The sequence below is a fragment of the Penicillium canescens genome (assembly GCF_028828765.1).
Source record: "Penicillium canescens strain IBT 15451 chromosome Unknown utg000001l_segment0_segment0, whole genome shotgun sequence".
In the NCBI taxonomy this organism is placed as follows: Eukaryota; Fungi; Ascomycota; class Eurotiomycetes; order Eurotiales; family Aspergillaceae; genus Penicillium; species Penicillium canescens.
In genome coordinates, this window is record NW_026703963.1 from 669,239 (window position 1) to 684,339 (window position 15,101).

The 15,101-nt window shown below is 44.6% G+C and overlaps 5 protein-coding genes across 5 annotated transcripts; 2 read left to right on the forward strand and 3 right to left on the reverse strand.

The window, feature by feature from the left end:
- Positions 1-82: 82 nt before the first annotated feature.
- N7446_000271 (beta-glucosidase) lies at positions 83-2,663 on the reverse strand (the record flags this gene model as incomplete). The annotated part of the gene is made up of 4 exons (XM_058509038.1): positions 83-1,731; positions 1,793-1,955; positions 2,006-2,231; positions 2,284-2,663. The coding sequence occupies 4 exons, from the start codon at positions 2,661-2,663 to the stop codon at positions 83-85; spliced, it is 2,418 nt and encodes an 805-aa protein (XP_058378017.1).
- A 2,077-nt stretch (positions 2,664-4,740) lies between these two features.
- N7446_000272 (SMP-30/gluconolactonase/LRE family protein) lies at positions 4,741-5,934 on the reverse strand (the record flags this gene model as incomplete). Its single annotated transcript, XM_058509039.1, has 1 exon — positions 4,741-5,934. One exon carries the CDS (start codon positions 5,932-5,934, stop codon positions 4,741-4,743), a length of 1,194 nt encoding a protein of 397 aa, XP_058378018.1.
- Positions 5,935-8,355: 2,421 nt separating this feature from the next.
- Positions 8,356-8,743, forward strand: N7446_000273 (uncharacterized protein; the record flags this gene model as incomplete). Its single annotated transcript, XM_058509040.1, is given in 2 exon segments — positions 8,356-8,525; positions 8,545-8,743. 2 exon segments carry the CDS (start codon positions 8,356-8,358, stop codon positions 8,741-8,743), a joined length of 369 nt encoding a protein of 122 aa, XP_058378019.1.
- A 60-nt stretch (positions 8,744-8,803) lies between these two features.
- On the forward strand, positions 8,804-9,665 carry N7446_000274 (uncharacterized protein; the record flags this gene model as incomplete). Its single annotated transcript, XM_058509041.1, has 6 exons — positions 8,804-8,849; positions 8,911-8,930; positions 8,965-9,054; positions 9,248-9,307; positions 9,398-9,490; positions 9,525-9,665. 6 exons carry the CDS (start codon positions 8,804-8,806, stop codon positions 9,663-9,665), a joined length of 450 nt encoding a protein of 149 aa, XP_058378020.1.
- Positions 9,666-10,157: 492 nt separating this feature from the next.
- N7446_000275 (uncharacterized protein) lies at positions 10,158-10,973 on the reverse strand (the record flags this gene model as incomplete). Its single annotated transcript, XM_058509042.1, has 3 exons — positions 10,158-10,295; positions 10,728-10,815; positions 10,882-10,973. Coding segments are annotated over 3 exons (318 nt in total), but the record flags the coding sequence as incomplete, so codon positions are not given.
- Between the last annotated feature and the right edge of the window lie 4,128 nt (positions 10,974-15,101).

Below are 15,101 nucleotides of genomic sequence, written 5' to 3' on the forward strand. Positions count from 1 at the left end.
ATGGTAAGTGAATTGTGCGACAAGCGTAACTTTGCTTTTGCCTTGCGCAACTTGCAGTCGCCATATGAATCACTCGTTTGAGCTAGTCCATCGACAATACCAACGTCCCGTTTAACAACGATTTATCAGAGCTTGCGCCAATATAAATGAGGTACTCGGTTCCAATGATAAGTTTCCATTTCTGGGAAACGACATCCCATATGCTGAGGTCACGCCGCCTTAGCCTGAAGTCGACGGTTCTGGTCTCGCCAGGTGGGATTATGATCTTGTTAAAACCTCGCAGTTGTTTAACGGGCTGGCCTATGGCAGGAATGTGAACGTAGAGCTGTGCAATTTCCGCAGCCTCCATTTTGCCGGAATTTGTAAGATCTGCCGTCACAACGGCGACGGTGTCCCAGAGGTCTGCGCTACCACCTGGTATTATGGGACCAACAGGATACTCTGATAGATTGTTTGACTTGACATTTTGACGAACGCGGAGGTTAGAATACTCAAACGTCGTATACGTCATGCCGAACCCGAATTCAAAACGGGGTGTGATCTTCTTCGCGTCAAATGCACGGTAGTCAATGAAAACGCCCTCGGTGAAATTGTCCTGGGGAAAGTATCGGTCCCAACCCGTGTATGTCACCGGGGCAAGGATCGACCCGTAGTCTGACTCATTGCGAGGCAGGGTGTAAGGAAGCTTCCCGCTTGGGCTTACATCGCCATAGAGGATCTGAGTGATGGCCTCTCCAGAATCCTGACCAGGAAGATGTGCGAAGATGACAGCTGTGACGTTTGGATGCTCGATCCATTGGTCGACCAGGCGGACACCTGCATTATGAATGACGACGATGGTGTTGTTGCACCGCGATGCGATGTCGATAATTAATCCATCCGAATAATCATCTCGAAGGGCCGGTCGATCTACACCTTCAGAGGAGGCCGCGTTGATAAAAACGAGGCAGGCGTCTGTTTCCGAGTTGGTAGGCTCCGTGCCATCAAAGTCCCAGAACAATTGCGATTTGTCGCGGTGTGCCCGTGCCTGGAGTGCCTGAAAAGGGCTGCTGATATAGACAGGGGTAACTGCGCCAGAGCCACCACCACTGATGATTGTCCCATTGGCAGCAATAGGTGGGAATGGAGGACACTGGCCGCCGATAGATGCAAAGCCACAGATAACAGACCGGTAATTGTGTGACTGAAGGCCCAATGACCAGCCATTCATCCCAGCCTTAGCATTGTTGGTATCGGGTGTTTTGGCATCATATCCATAGAGTGAAAGTATACGTGGTGTGGTCAACGGCAATGCATTATTGATGTTCTTGACCAGAACATGCCCTTGGATGGCACCTTCGAGAATGAGGCCCGCATCGTCCGGATTCCGGGCATCAATGATTGGGTGCCTCTTTTCAAAATCCGAGGCAAGGCCTACTCCGACCGAAGGAAGACTTGGGTCATCCTGATGGGAAAAGTACCAGGCTGCCATTATTCTGGTAACCATGTTGTCAATATGAGACGCTGGTACAGAGCCATTGCGCACCGCTTCGGCCAGGCTAGCGCCCCAATATTCTCGCCCGTAGGGCATAGCCATATCCAAACCAGCCAAGGCGCTTGCAATGCCAGTATGCTGGGCACTCCAGTCGCTCATTACAAAGCCTTGGAAACCGAGTTCTGTTTTTAGGAGACCGTTCAGAGCTTTGCTATTATGGCAGGAATAACTGTTGTTGAGCCGCTGATAAGCGCACACTGTGGTTATATATGGTCATTACCCGATACAGTGTCCGAAAACAAATCGCGTATAACTTACTGACACTTGCAGCCCCGGCGTGAACAACATCTGCAAACGGCCACATGTAGAGCTCGTGCATTGTTCTGTCGTCTATGTTGGAGGAAGAGGCTTCAACAGTCTTGTTCGTGTGTTTGTCCAAATGTGGGTTTCTATGTAGTTCTTGCTCGTTGCCCACGAAGTGCTAAAACGTGTTAGATTTTATCTGGCGAGTATTTAGAATTTGTGACTAACCTTTGCACATGAAATGACACCGTTGTTCTGCACGCCTCTGACAGCCTCCGCTCCCAAAATACCACTGAGATATGGGTCGTTGCTGTAACCTTCCCAGTTTCGTCCCCCAAAAGCAATTCGCCCTAGCGGGCCAATCACCGGGGGACCCAAGGCCAAAGTTGCACCTTTCCTTCTGAATTCGCCTCCAATAGCATACGCTTGGTGATAAGCGAGACTTTTGTTCCAGCTGGTGACATGTTATTAATTTGTTCTTTCATCCTCTTCAGTGAAATTCATACCTCGCACCAAGATGAATGCCAGATGGATAGCCATTCACAAGCTCCGTTCCTTTGATACCATTGGGACCATCCTGCAGACACATGCCAGGAAACCCTAGGCGACTGATAGCTGGAATATTGCCTCCGCAGCCGCTTGTGCTGTTCTGGATGCCTCCGGTGAGACTGACCTTCTCTTCCAGAGTCATCTGTGACACTAAAATTTGCGCTTTAGATGACGCGTCCCCCCAGTCTCCGACTCCTGTCATCTCCGGTGTGGGATAAATTGGAGGGCTCTGGCCATAGAAATATGTATCATCATGGACAACAGCATGTGACGCAGCAGCAACAGCTTTGGGTAGCAGAAAGGCAACATATGCCGCTGCTTCTCTGAGACGAACCATTTTGCCAATGCAGTTCGACAAATATTTGCACAGAATAGACTGACCTCCATTGAGGGAATGATCACTATTTATACCTTGGCCCTTCACGAACGGCTGGGCTTCGAAACTCTCCAAAGAGTTTTGTCGTCCGCCTTTACCCCATAGATATTGATTTGTCCAAAAAGTCTGAGCGTCGGCTAATCTGGGGATCTATTCCTTTTACACTGCTATATTTTGTGGACCGTAAGCCCGATTGTGGAGAAATCGCGGAGACGAGCATGCCAGACGCTGCGGGGGTATATCATACTCCTCCGGCAAACGTGAGGTATTTGGATCCACAATGAACTTGATTGGTCTCGTAGCTTGCTTAGGTATTTCCCATGGACTGGGTAACTCACGTGTAGGCGTATTGCGATTGAAGGACAAGATCTCATTTACTTTACTCCTCTGAAACCCCTGTTTTCTGCTAACTACGGTTGTAATCTCTCTTCAGTTGGAAGAAAACGCTGTTAATGGATAGAATTTGGGGCAGGTTTCGGCTCGATTCAATGGCCTCCTCGGATTAGCTTCGATTCGCGGAGAACTCTACATTTTCTTAAGCTAGACGGCGAAATGCAACGGATGGATACTTATTTTGACCGACATTACCAATGAGGATGAATGCCCACTGTTTAAGCTCGGCTGTTGACGCTAATGCAAGTTGCTTACACCACCTGTCCCCAGAATGAAGGGTGAGATCAAATTTAATCCGAAACACTTTCGACCACGGAACGTTCACGATCAATTTTCGAGCAAGCCACCTTAAGATGAGGATGAAGAGTAAAATGCTTTAGTATAGTCCCGTATCCTGCCACGTGTAATTACATTCTACGCTTTGACCGTTGGACGGTAAACCTTGATCACCGTACCATGAGGCGGCACAACACTGATGACATAATACTCCGGCTTTCACTTTGATGCGGTGCTCAATAACCTATCCGCGCTAAAACCGTGGCGGTGGGAGCAGAGAAGAGTTATACAGCATGTATCGGTCAAAAAATTTCGAGAATGACTATATCCAGTCAAGGGTTTATTGTTGGTCTTCTTCCACGCAAGGGATTAGGTTGGATGTATCAATTGAAGAATGACGAGGACCAAACCTACTTGTAAGTGAGGCTATATGTCCCTGTAAAGGAGAAGTAAGATATTTCATAAGTGAGAGATACACAAAGGACTGAAAAATAAAGGTGGAGGAGTATGATCAGTATCTCAACCATACTGTGAGGGTAGCTTTTTCGAGCATTTTCCGGTCTAACCACGCTCCTTTTGCTTGTCTGATAGCTGTATATCACATACCATGAAACCAAAAAAGGAAGAACACAAAACAAAACCCTCACATCTCGGCAGGACACTAGATTAATCAATAAATCCTCAGATCATCGTTCCTAATTCCACCTGCAAGAACAGTAAACAGTAACTACCCCAACTGGACCCTAGTGCTCTTCATTCCGCATGCACGCCAATAGTATCTTGAAGTAGCCCCTGCAAAGTCCGATTGAAAAAAAAAAAAAAAACACCATGTGGGTCAATAGTTTGCTGGGTTTATGCGGTACGCTTACATTTCGAATGTCATTGGTCTATGAGCGTGTGTGGGGCTTTCTGAAGTGTAGAAGTCGCTGACAATGCGGGCTACACAACCAAAGTCGAGATTTTTGCCGATATTAAACACGGGTTTTGGTGGTGTTGTTTGGCCATCATGACACACTCTACTACTTACTCAACTCTCCAGCAATCTAACTATCTTACAAATTCTATGAGAGCTGAGGTCCACGTGAGAATTTTCCCTCAACGATGTTGTGCTTGGGTTCCTTAACGGAAAATGAGTGCTGTCTGAGTATTTAGACAGCGTCAGCTCAATGCTGCACTGATGGCTCAATTCCACAATGCTGCCCTCAAATCATGCTCGATGGTCTGGTATTTTGGCCACTGTAACTTAAGACATATATCCATTCCCTAGTTCATAAATAGCGTAAATCCATCGTTGCAAACCTCACTAAATTATTGGGGGAAAATGCCAGTAAAAGTCCTTTTGTCTAGGCAATGTTTTGGCAGTATGCCTTTAGCGACTTAACAATGTCTCTGTAAGTTTCACTGTCCATAGCTGATTCTGACCCAGAATCACTAGTATATCCCCAGCAAGCGCAAATTGCACAATTGCTGTACTTGTAGGATCTCTAGTAAAGTATTGAGCATTGAAGAGTCCGATGATCCTCCCATCAGCTGCTCGCACCACGATTCCTTCTCCCTCACCAGTCCACACTCTCCCCCGATCATCTATCCGTATACCATCGGGCGCTTGCATTCTCGAGATTCCGAAGATACGCTTATTCACAGGCCACATGTCCTCGTCGAGCCTATACTTGTATATCGCTGGTGCTCCAACTTCAGCCGGCAGACCCCAGGTCCTACTGCGTTCCGCACCACCAAAATCCGTCACCCAAAGCGTCTTCTGATCCTTTGAAAATCTGACTCCATTTGCAACGGGCAACTCGGTCCTGCTAATTGCCGGCAGCAGAAGTTTTGTTTGCGGATCCCAGCGCCATAGACCCTGAGGTAGAGTATCATTTGTCCCGGTGCCGAAGGTTTCGGGGTATGGCAGAATGGTGATGAACATGAAGGAGTTGTTGGTACCGGGTTGTGTGACCCAGGCCACATCATCGATATTGTCAAACTTGAGACCGAAGTATGAGTTGAGGATTCTCTCGACGTCACCCGTTTCCGGATCAACGGATACAACTCCGCCTGGCCAGCCTCGAGATTCGTCGCGCAGGCAGGTAAAATATACCCGACCCTGGTGATAGTATCCTCCGTTGGGATTCTCCAAAGGCATTGAAGAAGTTAAGTTCCGGATGCTGTTGTCTACCAGGTCTAAAATTTCCACCCTGGTGGGCCCATCGTTGATCCAAGTCGTATACCAGACCTCGTTGCGCTCGCTAATCCAGACGCCTGCCTCGGCAGCGAAGTTGACTTCGCGCTCATCTATCAATTCCACGGAAGGGTTTGGGCCGAGGAGCGCGAGGAATTCGTCGTCATACGAGATGAAGGGTGCGTGCATCGCGGACTTGAGCAGGGTATTGACGGACGGGTCCGACGTAGTGGTACCATTTACGAAGCTATAGGAAATGTCTCCGTTGAAGCGTGAGGGGAGTAGGTATGTGAGCTCATACGGGATTGAGATGATGCTGTCCTTCTGAGCATGGCATGTTTGCAGGAGGAAGTAGAGTAGAAAATGATAGTGAAAAAGATGGGCCATATTGCAAGTTCGCCTAATATTGACAACGTTGGAAGAACACGTTTTACAGGCAGCCAGCATACATTATATACCGTGGGGCGGATAGTCTCACGCTTGTAAGGTGGAAATGCGGAGACTCACTTCAACCGAAGATTTCCCGTGCCAACAGTGGTGGCCCCAAGGAATCGTTGATGTGGGGTTCCTGATCGTTATCGCCCTCGCACAACCGTACTAACCTCCAGACACAGGTTTTGCCTCGCCTGTCTGCCACCATTCCATTACGAAAATTGATTTGTTAAAAAATTCCAAATTAGATATTTGCCAAGCCACTTTAAGAGTGGATCAATCACGAAATTGGGGGGCGTGTGAGAGAAAAAGAGAGAGAGAGAGAGAGAGAGAGGAGAAGAAGAGAGGGAGAGAGCCAGAAATAAAAAAAAGCACATTTTTTGGCGCCTTCTCTATTGACCAACCCTTGTCCTTGTGATTTTTTTCAGTATCTCTCGCTCGGCTGTGGGTCGAAGAAACAAATGGCCTCTTATCTTCGATGGCCACAGAACATTCCTATAGCTTTCCTATTGCTCCTCAATATCCTCCGTTTTAACAGCGTAGGTAAGTGAATTTCCACGTCGTTATCCACGGTATTCAACGGGACCCAGTTATCGCATGATAGACCGTCTTAAGCATCCAAAAGTATACCTTCCCACGTATCGAAAAGCCCTAGATAACGGATAAACCCCGGTCGATCGTGGCTCCAATCCGACGAGTACCAAGATGAGAGAATCAGTTCGATAATTTGCGGTGGTCTTAAGAATTGAATAACGCCTCGTACAAAGAAGCCCCAATTCCCGACTTCGGTTTCGTCCTAGTCGAGATATTTCTCTCTGACTAGGTCACCTTCACCTTCAATCCAAGAGGGGACGCTAGCGATATAGAAAGCCTTCCGTCCGAGAAAGCCCTATACGAAGTCAACTATCTCAATGATGTCTATCTTCTCTTTAAGCGGCCTCCCCGGGTTATTGCTCTACACTTCAACGACAGACTCAAATGCGCTATCAAACTTTTGGGCATTTGGCCACACCTAAGTTCTGACTTTCTAGAGGGTTTCAATGGCAACCTAGTGTGTAGTCAATGCCTTGTAGAATCGTTTATAGGCGCTTTTTCTGTCCTCTGGAATCATTGCATTTGTACATAGGCTAGGAATCTAGGATGGCTTCGGCAAATCCCCTTCGCTAGCCGATTCTTCCGTTCTGTCTAGCATACCTAAACCGGTTGAATATAAAAAGACCGAGTTCATATAAGATTTCCTTATTGCCGTATCAACGTAAAGATCAAAAATCAGACGTAGCCCTTGCCATCGGCATACTACATCCTAACAACTCTATCGGATATGACTTCCCCGTATTCCAGTGGTTTTAACATATTAAGATACTATCTACGGCGGTCGGGATTTGCTGGAATAGATAGCTTGCTGTAAAATTCAGATGAGAAATCGCCATACATGTGAATAGACTGATTGGGGGCAAGATCGTAGTGATGTTGTGGGGCGTGTGTCTATTACATTGTCAGACACTCGGCAGTTCGTCAATGAAAGTCGTCGACCATACAATTATAGATCTAAAAATCTTTAACGAATGCTCGGCGCGTCAAAAACAGAATGGATAAATTTGCAGCATCAAGCAAGATGCAAGACGTCGTCTATGTTATCAAGAGACTCAAATACCTAGACGACCATCTCCGGGGGCAGGTCGAGAAGCCGGCACATCTTGTGGGAACCGAATTACGGTGAGAGCTAAAACGACTTTTTGTGCTTCTCAAATAATCTTGGCCCCCAAAACCACTACGACCGCCCTAGCCCGAAGTGGCCAATTTCGTCGCGTCGTTGGTGATCAATACGGTCGCCATGGTTTCAAAGAGAAGGGAAGGAGTGGGGAAGGTGATGAAACCGAATTCGAAGAAATAGGCTAGAGTGCTGAGATTGTTGTTACTCTAGGGCCAGCCTCAATAGTAGATTCGCTTGAGTGGAATTGTTAAAGGGACATTGGGTCAGCTGCCGCGGGACCTGACTACTTTACCATATCCCAGGCGCACGCAAGAATTTCGTTTCATTTCACAAGAGGATTCCCCTATGACCTCGATCTGCAATAATCCATGTCCCTTGTTCCCAAAATGTCTGCTCGTCTACTCTCTCAATTAATTTTCCGCATTTTGCTTCTTCTCGGCTCCATTCCCCGCCTCAGCCAAAAAGAAATAAAGGAAGAATATGAGTTTACCTTGCACCACCTTGAGTAGCTAATCAACTAATTAAAGGCCGTCAGTGGCCTAAACTTGTGACGGATTAATGCGGAAGATCTTTATCCCGATTTCGTAGGCCGCTTACGATATCCCCAAATTCTTATGGTGTCAGTCTTCGGTTGTGAGATGGTGACCACCCTTTTTAACGAAATGACCGCCGGTGAAACCTGCCAACCTGTTGAGAATAAAGTAAATAACTTCATTTCTCAAATTCATGATAGTGGTCTAAACCCTCTCAGACTTGCCAATATCTCCATCTCTGAATTCTATACCGAATTGAGGAACTATTTGTCGGTGATCAATAACGGCGGCCCTTGGCCGTGGAGAATATCTAGCTAGCATCGGGCTAAGCAAGAACTTGGAGAGCCTTTTCTCGACTACAACACCGTTCGTCAGGGAAGGCCCACCTATGACCTGGGCGAAGCTTGTTCTCTTTGTAGGTCCTTATTATGAGGGTCTAGCGCAGCTTAAGGTTGGTGACTCTAGCGTCGAGCTGTCAAAGGATGACTTCAAACTCCTACACTCCGGTAGACCTTAGCGGTTTCTCTCTCCTTGGCCCGATAAAGACGATTGCATAAAGGAGCTTGAATCCAGCAAGATGGCACTACACGAGCTTGCTGATTCTCGGAAAACGATAAGTAAAGGTAAGCTCCTTAAGGATTGATCCCTTAGTTTTATATTTGAATCTGAAATTAAGGAATATAGTTTTGGAACAAATCTCGCTTGTTAAGCAGTGTCTCCGAAACCATCACGATTTAGTCTCTCGGCTCTCTAAGAATCAGAATCACATCACGCCGAAGGCGATTGACCTGCTATTTGATAATGCTTATTCCTCTCTTACAACTTAAGGTGTTTCTGACGTATATGCCTCGACAATAGATAGAAACTTAGGCGGCCGAGATTCACTATCTGCCCCTACTACTATCCGCTACGCTAGAAATAAGGGATTAGCTTAGCTAGTTAGTATAGAACCAAATGAACTAGCTCTACCGGTTATTGCTATTATGAGGAACAATTCTTAACGGGATAGTTTACAACCTAGGAGCGACACAAGACCGGGATACAGATTATATACATCCGACTTCATCCAAAGCCTAAGCGAGTAAGTGAAGCAACGACTAAAACATTAACTTGTCGATTAACATATAAAAGTGTTCTTGATAATCTAAAGAATGGCGAAGCATTGCGCTAGTCGGAAGATAGGCAATCTATTTTTAATGCCCTAGAAAGCACGTTCCCGGCCTATTTGCTCCTAAGGCTCAATACAAAAAGCTACCAATCGCTCGTTCGGCGGCTATACTACTATAGATTCTACAAAGCCGGGGGTGCCTATCATTATGATTCCTTTCTTCGCGGCTAGCCTAGCTCTATTCGACCGGCTCGGGAGACGAGCAGCAGCCCTTCACTTCCTTCCTCCCTGCGCAAAAGCGCTTCTTAACGTGGGCCTCGGTACAAAGTGATCAAACGAAGGCAGACAAAAGATGTTTGATATAAACAAACCATAGATTCAAAGAGAACATATAGCCAATTTGAGTTCTTTGTCAAGACTGCTAAAAAATACCTCCGATGTTGTTGCTTGTTTCCTAGTCTGCACTAGTTTCGCATTATAACAATTAGCTTTTTCAACAAGACAAGCTAGTGCTAAGGATATGCTTAGCTTCCTACGCGTAGGTGCATCTATTATTAATGTTTGCATCAGAGAAGCTAGCAGACTATATCATGATTCCGCCAAAGGCAGTATCGCCCTTATGCTGATTGACAAGGGAGGCGAGATCACTCGGTGCGAGGTAGTATTGCGAGCCACTCTAGGTGCCCGTGGCTCTAAGCGGAGATGCTAGTACGCTAATAAAGACCTTAGCATTAACAGAGGGAGTGTTCGCGATATTGGACACCCACTAATCGTAATTGATTGCCTTGTTGACAGAGCAGCTAGGATTATTATAGAATTGAACCTATAAGTAGTCAAATTGGGCCGCGGTGACGACCTCTTGTATATTAGGATCTAGGATAAAACACTGCGGTGTAGCAGTTATATAATAAGTACTAGAGGAGTTAGATGCGAAATTAGAGCGTAATTTGCTAATTAGATACTAATAGTACTAGTTGCCACTATTACGTTCAAGGTCGAAGTCCTAGCCGTTGACGAAGGTGCTACCGAAGGGTCGGTGTGAAGAAGTAGGGGTTCTAGTGTTTACAGGATAGAGCCTGTCAACTAGGTAAGATGAAGATGCCTGGAAGCGAACAATATATTGGAGGAATACAGAGACTGATTCTTGGAGAACCGCTGGGTTCTCCGGAGCAGATTATTTAACATGGGGGATCAGCGTTACGGTGAGCCAACACTGACGTGTCGACACCTATATGGTGTCGATCCTCTGGGAGTGCGAGAGATCTGTGCATGGCGTCTGAGGATTCCGTTACAGTCGGGGGATATTGCTTCCGTCCGTATTGCTATACGCTTCCCATAGATTCTGTCCGATGATCTCGGCTTCTTGTTAGGATAAGAGCGAGTAGTTGCCTACTACACCACCTAAGGACAATATCACCTTAATCCTATTTAACTGACATTGCTGGATAGCCGCGGCTAGGGTGTCATATTGCCGAGGCTCGCTAGACGCTGATATAGAGCATAACTAGCCAATTGAGCTAGATAGAATGGTCTGACTATTTCTATACTAGTTCAAGAAGGCGAGTACAATGATATCTATATCGGATTCTGACTTATAGTAGGTGGCTAAGTCATTATTCTTAACAGCGCTGGCACCGTTCTAACCCTAGTAGATAACATTCTAAGTGTCGGACCTAACGGGGGTAAGCGAAGAAGATATTTCTGAGGTGCTCGCACTTAAACCTATTGTAGTAACTAGGGATAGACTCATTACCGTAAGCGTATTAGCTATAGAAAACGATAACTTAGACGAGGACTCTAGAGCTAGACAAATGCAGCCGGGTAAGGATTCCGGGTAAGAGTGGGATTTCCGGTTCAAAGGCACACTCCTAGACCCTTTCGTAGGATGTTTTGTGTTTTTAATCGATATTGAAAATTCGCTACGAAGAAATTCTGAGCCCTTCATACCTTCGCAACTATTAGTCATTGGTTCTTTACTAGGTTCTTATACCTACAATCCATGAGAGCTGTCTCTAGATTGTCTGCGCAATTCTCGGAAAGCAGAAGCGATCTCTTATGACCGTCCCAAAAAGACTGCACTGAGCTCATCACATCCTTAGACCTTTTCTAACTATTGAGCAAGCTACAAAGATCTTTAGTGGATCGCGATATCTAAAGGTTGGCACGGACTAAGGCGGCTAACGCTAGAAACAACAGCCGGGGAGTTATATAGAGGAATAGGTGTGTGAATGTGTAGAAGCTTGCTTTAGCTTAGACAGTCGATAGCCTATTAGAAACCATCCCTTTTTCATATATTTACTTTGGTTAGCCGAGGGGGGTGTTCAGGCTTTATATCTTTCGCTGCTAGGATGAAAAACACCGGGCATCCATTCAGATATACCACAGCACCATAGTCTTTAACCAACGCAATATTCACTCGTTACTAGTGTTCAATACCCTGAAGCTCACTTTACTGCGGTCACCATGATACTTTTTATTCTCTTTTTTGATTTTTTTTTTGGCCCGTCTTGACAAAGATTAATGCGAAATAATTCCGAGCTGGCCGTGGAATTGAGTTGTGCCTACCTGTCCGTGGGTAAAAAGTGCTCAGAGCTATTGGGAAAGAGCTAAGTGCCTCTAGATCCAAAAATTCGTATATCGTGGTCCAACATATATAAGAGCCATGAATTCGTACAATTAGGGAAATAAGGCGTGAAATGAAATTTTCTTTCGTACACTGCATACAGTACATCCGTGCATTGCTTTCGTATCATCAATAACATACCCTAAGCTTTGGCATAGTCAATCCGTATGGTGAGCAATTCGCAAAGTGAGCAATTCGCGTAGTGAGCAATTCGCGTAGTGAGCAATTCACATAGTCAACCCGCATAGTGCGCAATACGCGTAGTGAGGAATACACGTACATAGTGGTTATTTGATTGCTTTCATTTTTCCTTAGCTTACCTATATGCTGAATAAGTAACGTTATCATACAAGACGAAACCAAAACGTTACAATACATTACTTATAGAATATTACATAGAAACAAATGTAGCGGTGTAGGCCCTAGTAATAGTATTCAAATTTCTCTAACCAGACCTTATAATAGGCTTCCTTTCCTATTACGCCAATCTATGTCTTAGAACATATAGTTATTAACTACCTACTCGCTCGTAACGACTTTTTGGATTTCTAAATTAAACCTTTAGGGGGCGCATCCTTTCTAACGATAATAGTAGAGAAATAGAACGGAAGAGGTCGCATATGTTCCACAAAGTGTTCTTTTAATATTATTTTCTCGATACTAGATATCGACGGAATAAGAGAATCAATAATATCAAGTATATAGAGATATAGAACTCCGACAAAACTTAGTCTTACCTAGAGCTAGAATCCCTTGTAGGTTCGAGAGGGGCTATACCCTTACAAAAAAAAAAAACGGTATCACCTAGTTATATTTACGACGCTAAAAAGCGAATAATATACACTATAATTTAAAACATAGTATCGTACTACCAACAATGAACCTATTGCTTTACTTTACCCTTGATCTCGTGCGTCGGTCAGGAAGCCTAATATCCGTCTAAGCTTGCCGTAGGGAGACCGTAGCAATATCTAGGAAATAAGGTCTAACTTGCCTTAGGGTTATCTTCCGACTCTTAAAGTCACATAGTTTTCGTTTATCTTTTGCGTTAAGCTTCTTTCGTGATTTCGTTTCGTCCATATAATCTAGATAGTGCTAAGTCGATTGTTATTTTGCCTAGGACCTAGTGAGAGGTCTACGGAGGCTAATAACCTAATTCGTGTTACGAGGTAGCGTTTGACCTTAATAGGTAGGAGAATGGTTTTAAACCTTAGACTCTATAGAAGAACGTCCGTTACCGTGTGATGTAAAGGAGCTAGAATGTTTTAGTAAGTCTTCCTTCTTGTTTTCTTCGCTAGTCACATAGCTTAGGGGAGAGTAAAGTGACTGTATTGGTTTGATTACTATCGTACGTAGAGAGCAACTAAGCTGAGAAGTAACCTACTCACACTAGCTCATATCCTCCGCGCGGAGATTAGAGCTATTGAGGATTCGAGGATCACTGATCTTAGAATAAGGATTGGGTTAAACGGCATAACTTTGGCCGAGGGGCTATAGGCGTGTTATATCCCTAGATAGCTTGTTTTTGATGTTATATATATACAGAGGGTTTAGTTGCATAGAAGCTTAATCATAAGGTTGAGTTCCCTAGTTCCTATCGATCGTATAAGGCTCGAGGATTCGAGGATCAATAAATTCCTTAAATCCGGGAGTTGTTAGATCCGAACTGCATAGTGAACTTAAACGAGAAAAGTAAGAAGCAACTAGGCTGCTTCTGCTGCTTTTATTTGACTCGTCACTAGAACTTGAATAGAAGAATTGCTCCGGATGTTCCTCGATAAACGAGTGTAATATAGGAACGGGCATAGCTATGTTTTCTCGCAGTTAATACTTATGTTTAAGACGCGGAGGTAGGTAGCGGTAAAAGCGAAGTTTCTTCGGAAGCTAGTCGTCCCGCTCTATAGAAGAATCTTGCGCTTCTGCCTTATAGAGTCGCTTTCTCTTTCTCGGGAGCTTTGGATTTAACTAAATAGCTTTGTTTAGCTTATAGATATTATATAAATAATGTCGAAGGCCACGCTTATCGGCAAAAGCTTAGCCACATCCACAAATTAGCTCCGCTCTAGGCCCCTAGTTTCTAGGCATATACTTTTCTTCAATGTGTTGCTTTAGATTGCCACTTTTCGACTATTAATATAGTCGGTCTTCTACTTCGAGGTCTATATTCTATAAGCAAAAGGGGCAGTATCTAGGCCGGATCACTATATTTCGGTATACAATCACTTCACAATGCTATATCCTCTATGACTAAATATAAGAAGAGCAATAAGCTCGCTATTAGCTTAATTTAAACTATTCTATACACTCGTAACAGAATTTTAGCTTATATTCTAAGATTTTAAGATCTAGAGCTATCTCACGTCGAAAACAGTTATAAATATAAGCACTTCTATTAGACTTTTTTATACTAGGAAAATCAGCATATATTTCAGAATTATGTTTTAGGGCCACTCACTATCTGATTTCTTCGAGACAATCTCTAGCGGGGCAGCGATCTTAGATAGGGCTTTCCCGTGGTAGATAAGCCACGCCGATATCGCGTTCACAATAAGTTTTTAGGTCGTCCACGAAAAGAAGCATTTTATTAAACGAGAGCTCCCTATCAGAAGACATAAGAGCTGAAATGTGGGTAAGTTCGGGCATAAGTAAGGATTGAGCCCGTGTGGAAACGTCGTTGTCACTTATTACTAGCTCTGCCTTGCCCCTATTAAGGATTCTTTAGTCTCGTTTCTCTCGTACCTAGCAGTTCTAGTATTCCTTTAGTCCTACAAGGCGGAGACGAATCAAGGTTTTTCTATAGTTTAGCTTCTCGGCAACTATAACACTTTTGTCGCTGTGTGATACTTTAAGCTGCTTGATTCGACGTCTAATATCGACCACTTCTAGCGTCTATAGGATACTCGCCTCAATTTCAGCCGGTAGTTCCCCTAGAAGCCCACGTTCATAAAACCTCTTAAAGCCTTAGAAGTACTCGATATAACTCGACTGCTCTTCTTCTCCGAGAACGGCCGAGACTATATCAATTAAAGAGCAGTATAATAGATATTCTTTAGGATATGTCCCCGCGTCTTTATGTCTATATATTTAAGACACCAAGGCAGAACCATGTTTTCCTATACTAAAGTCAGCAAATTTGTTTCGTTT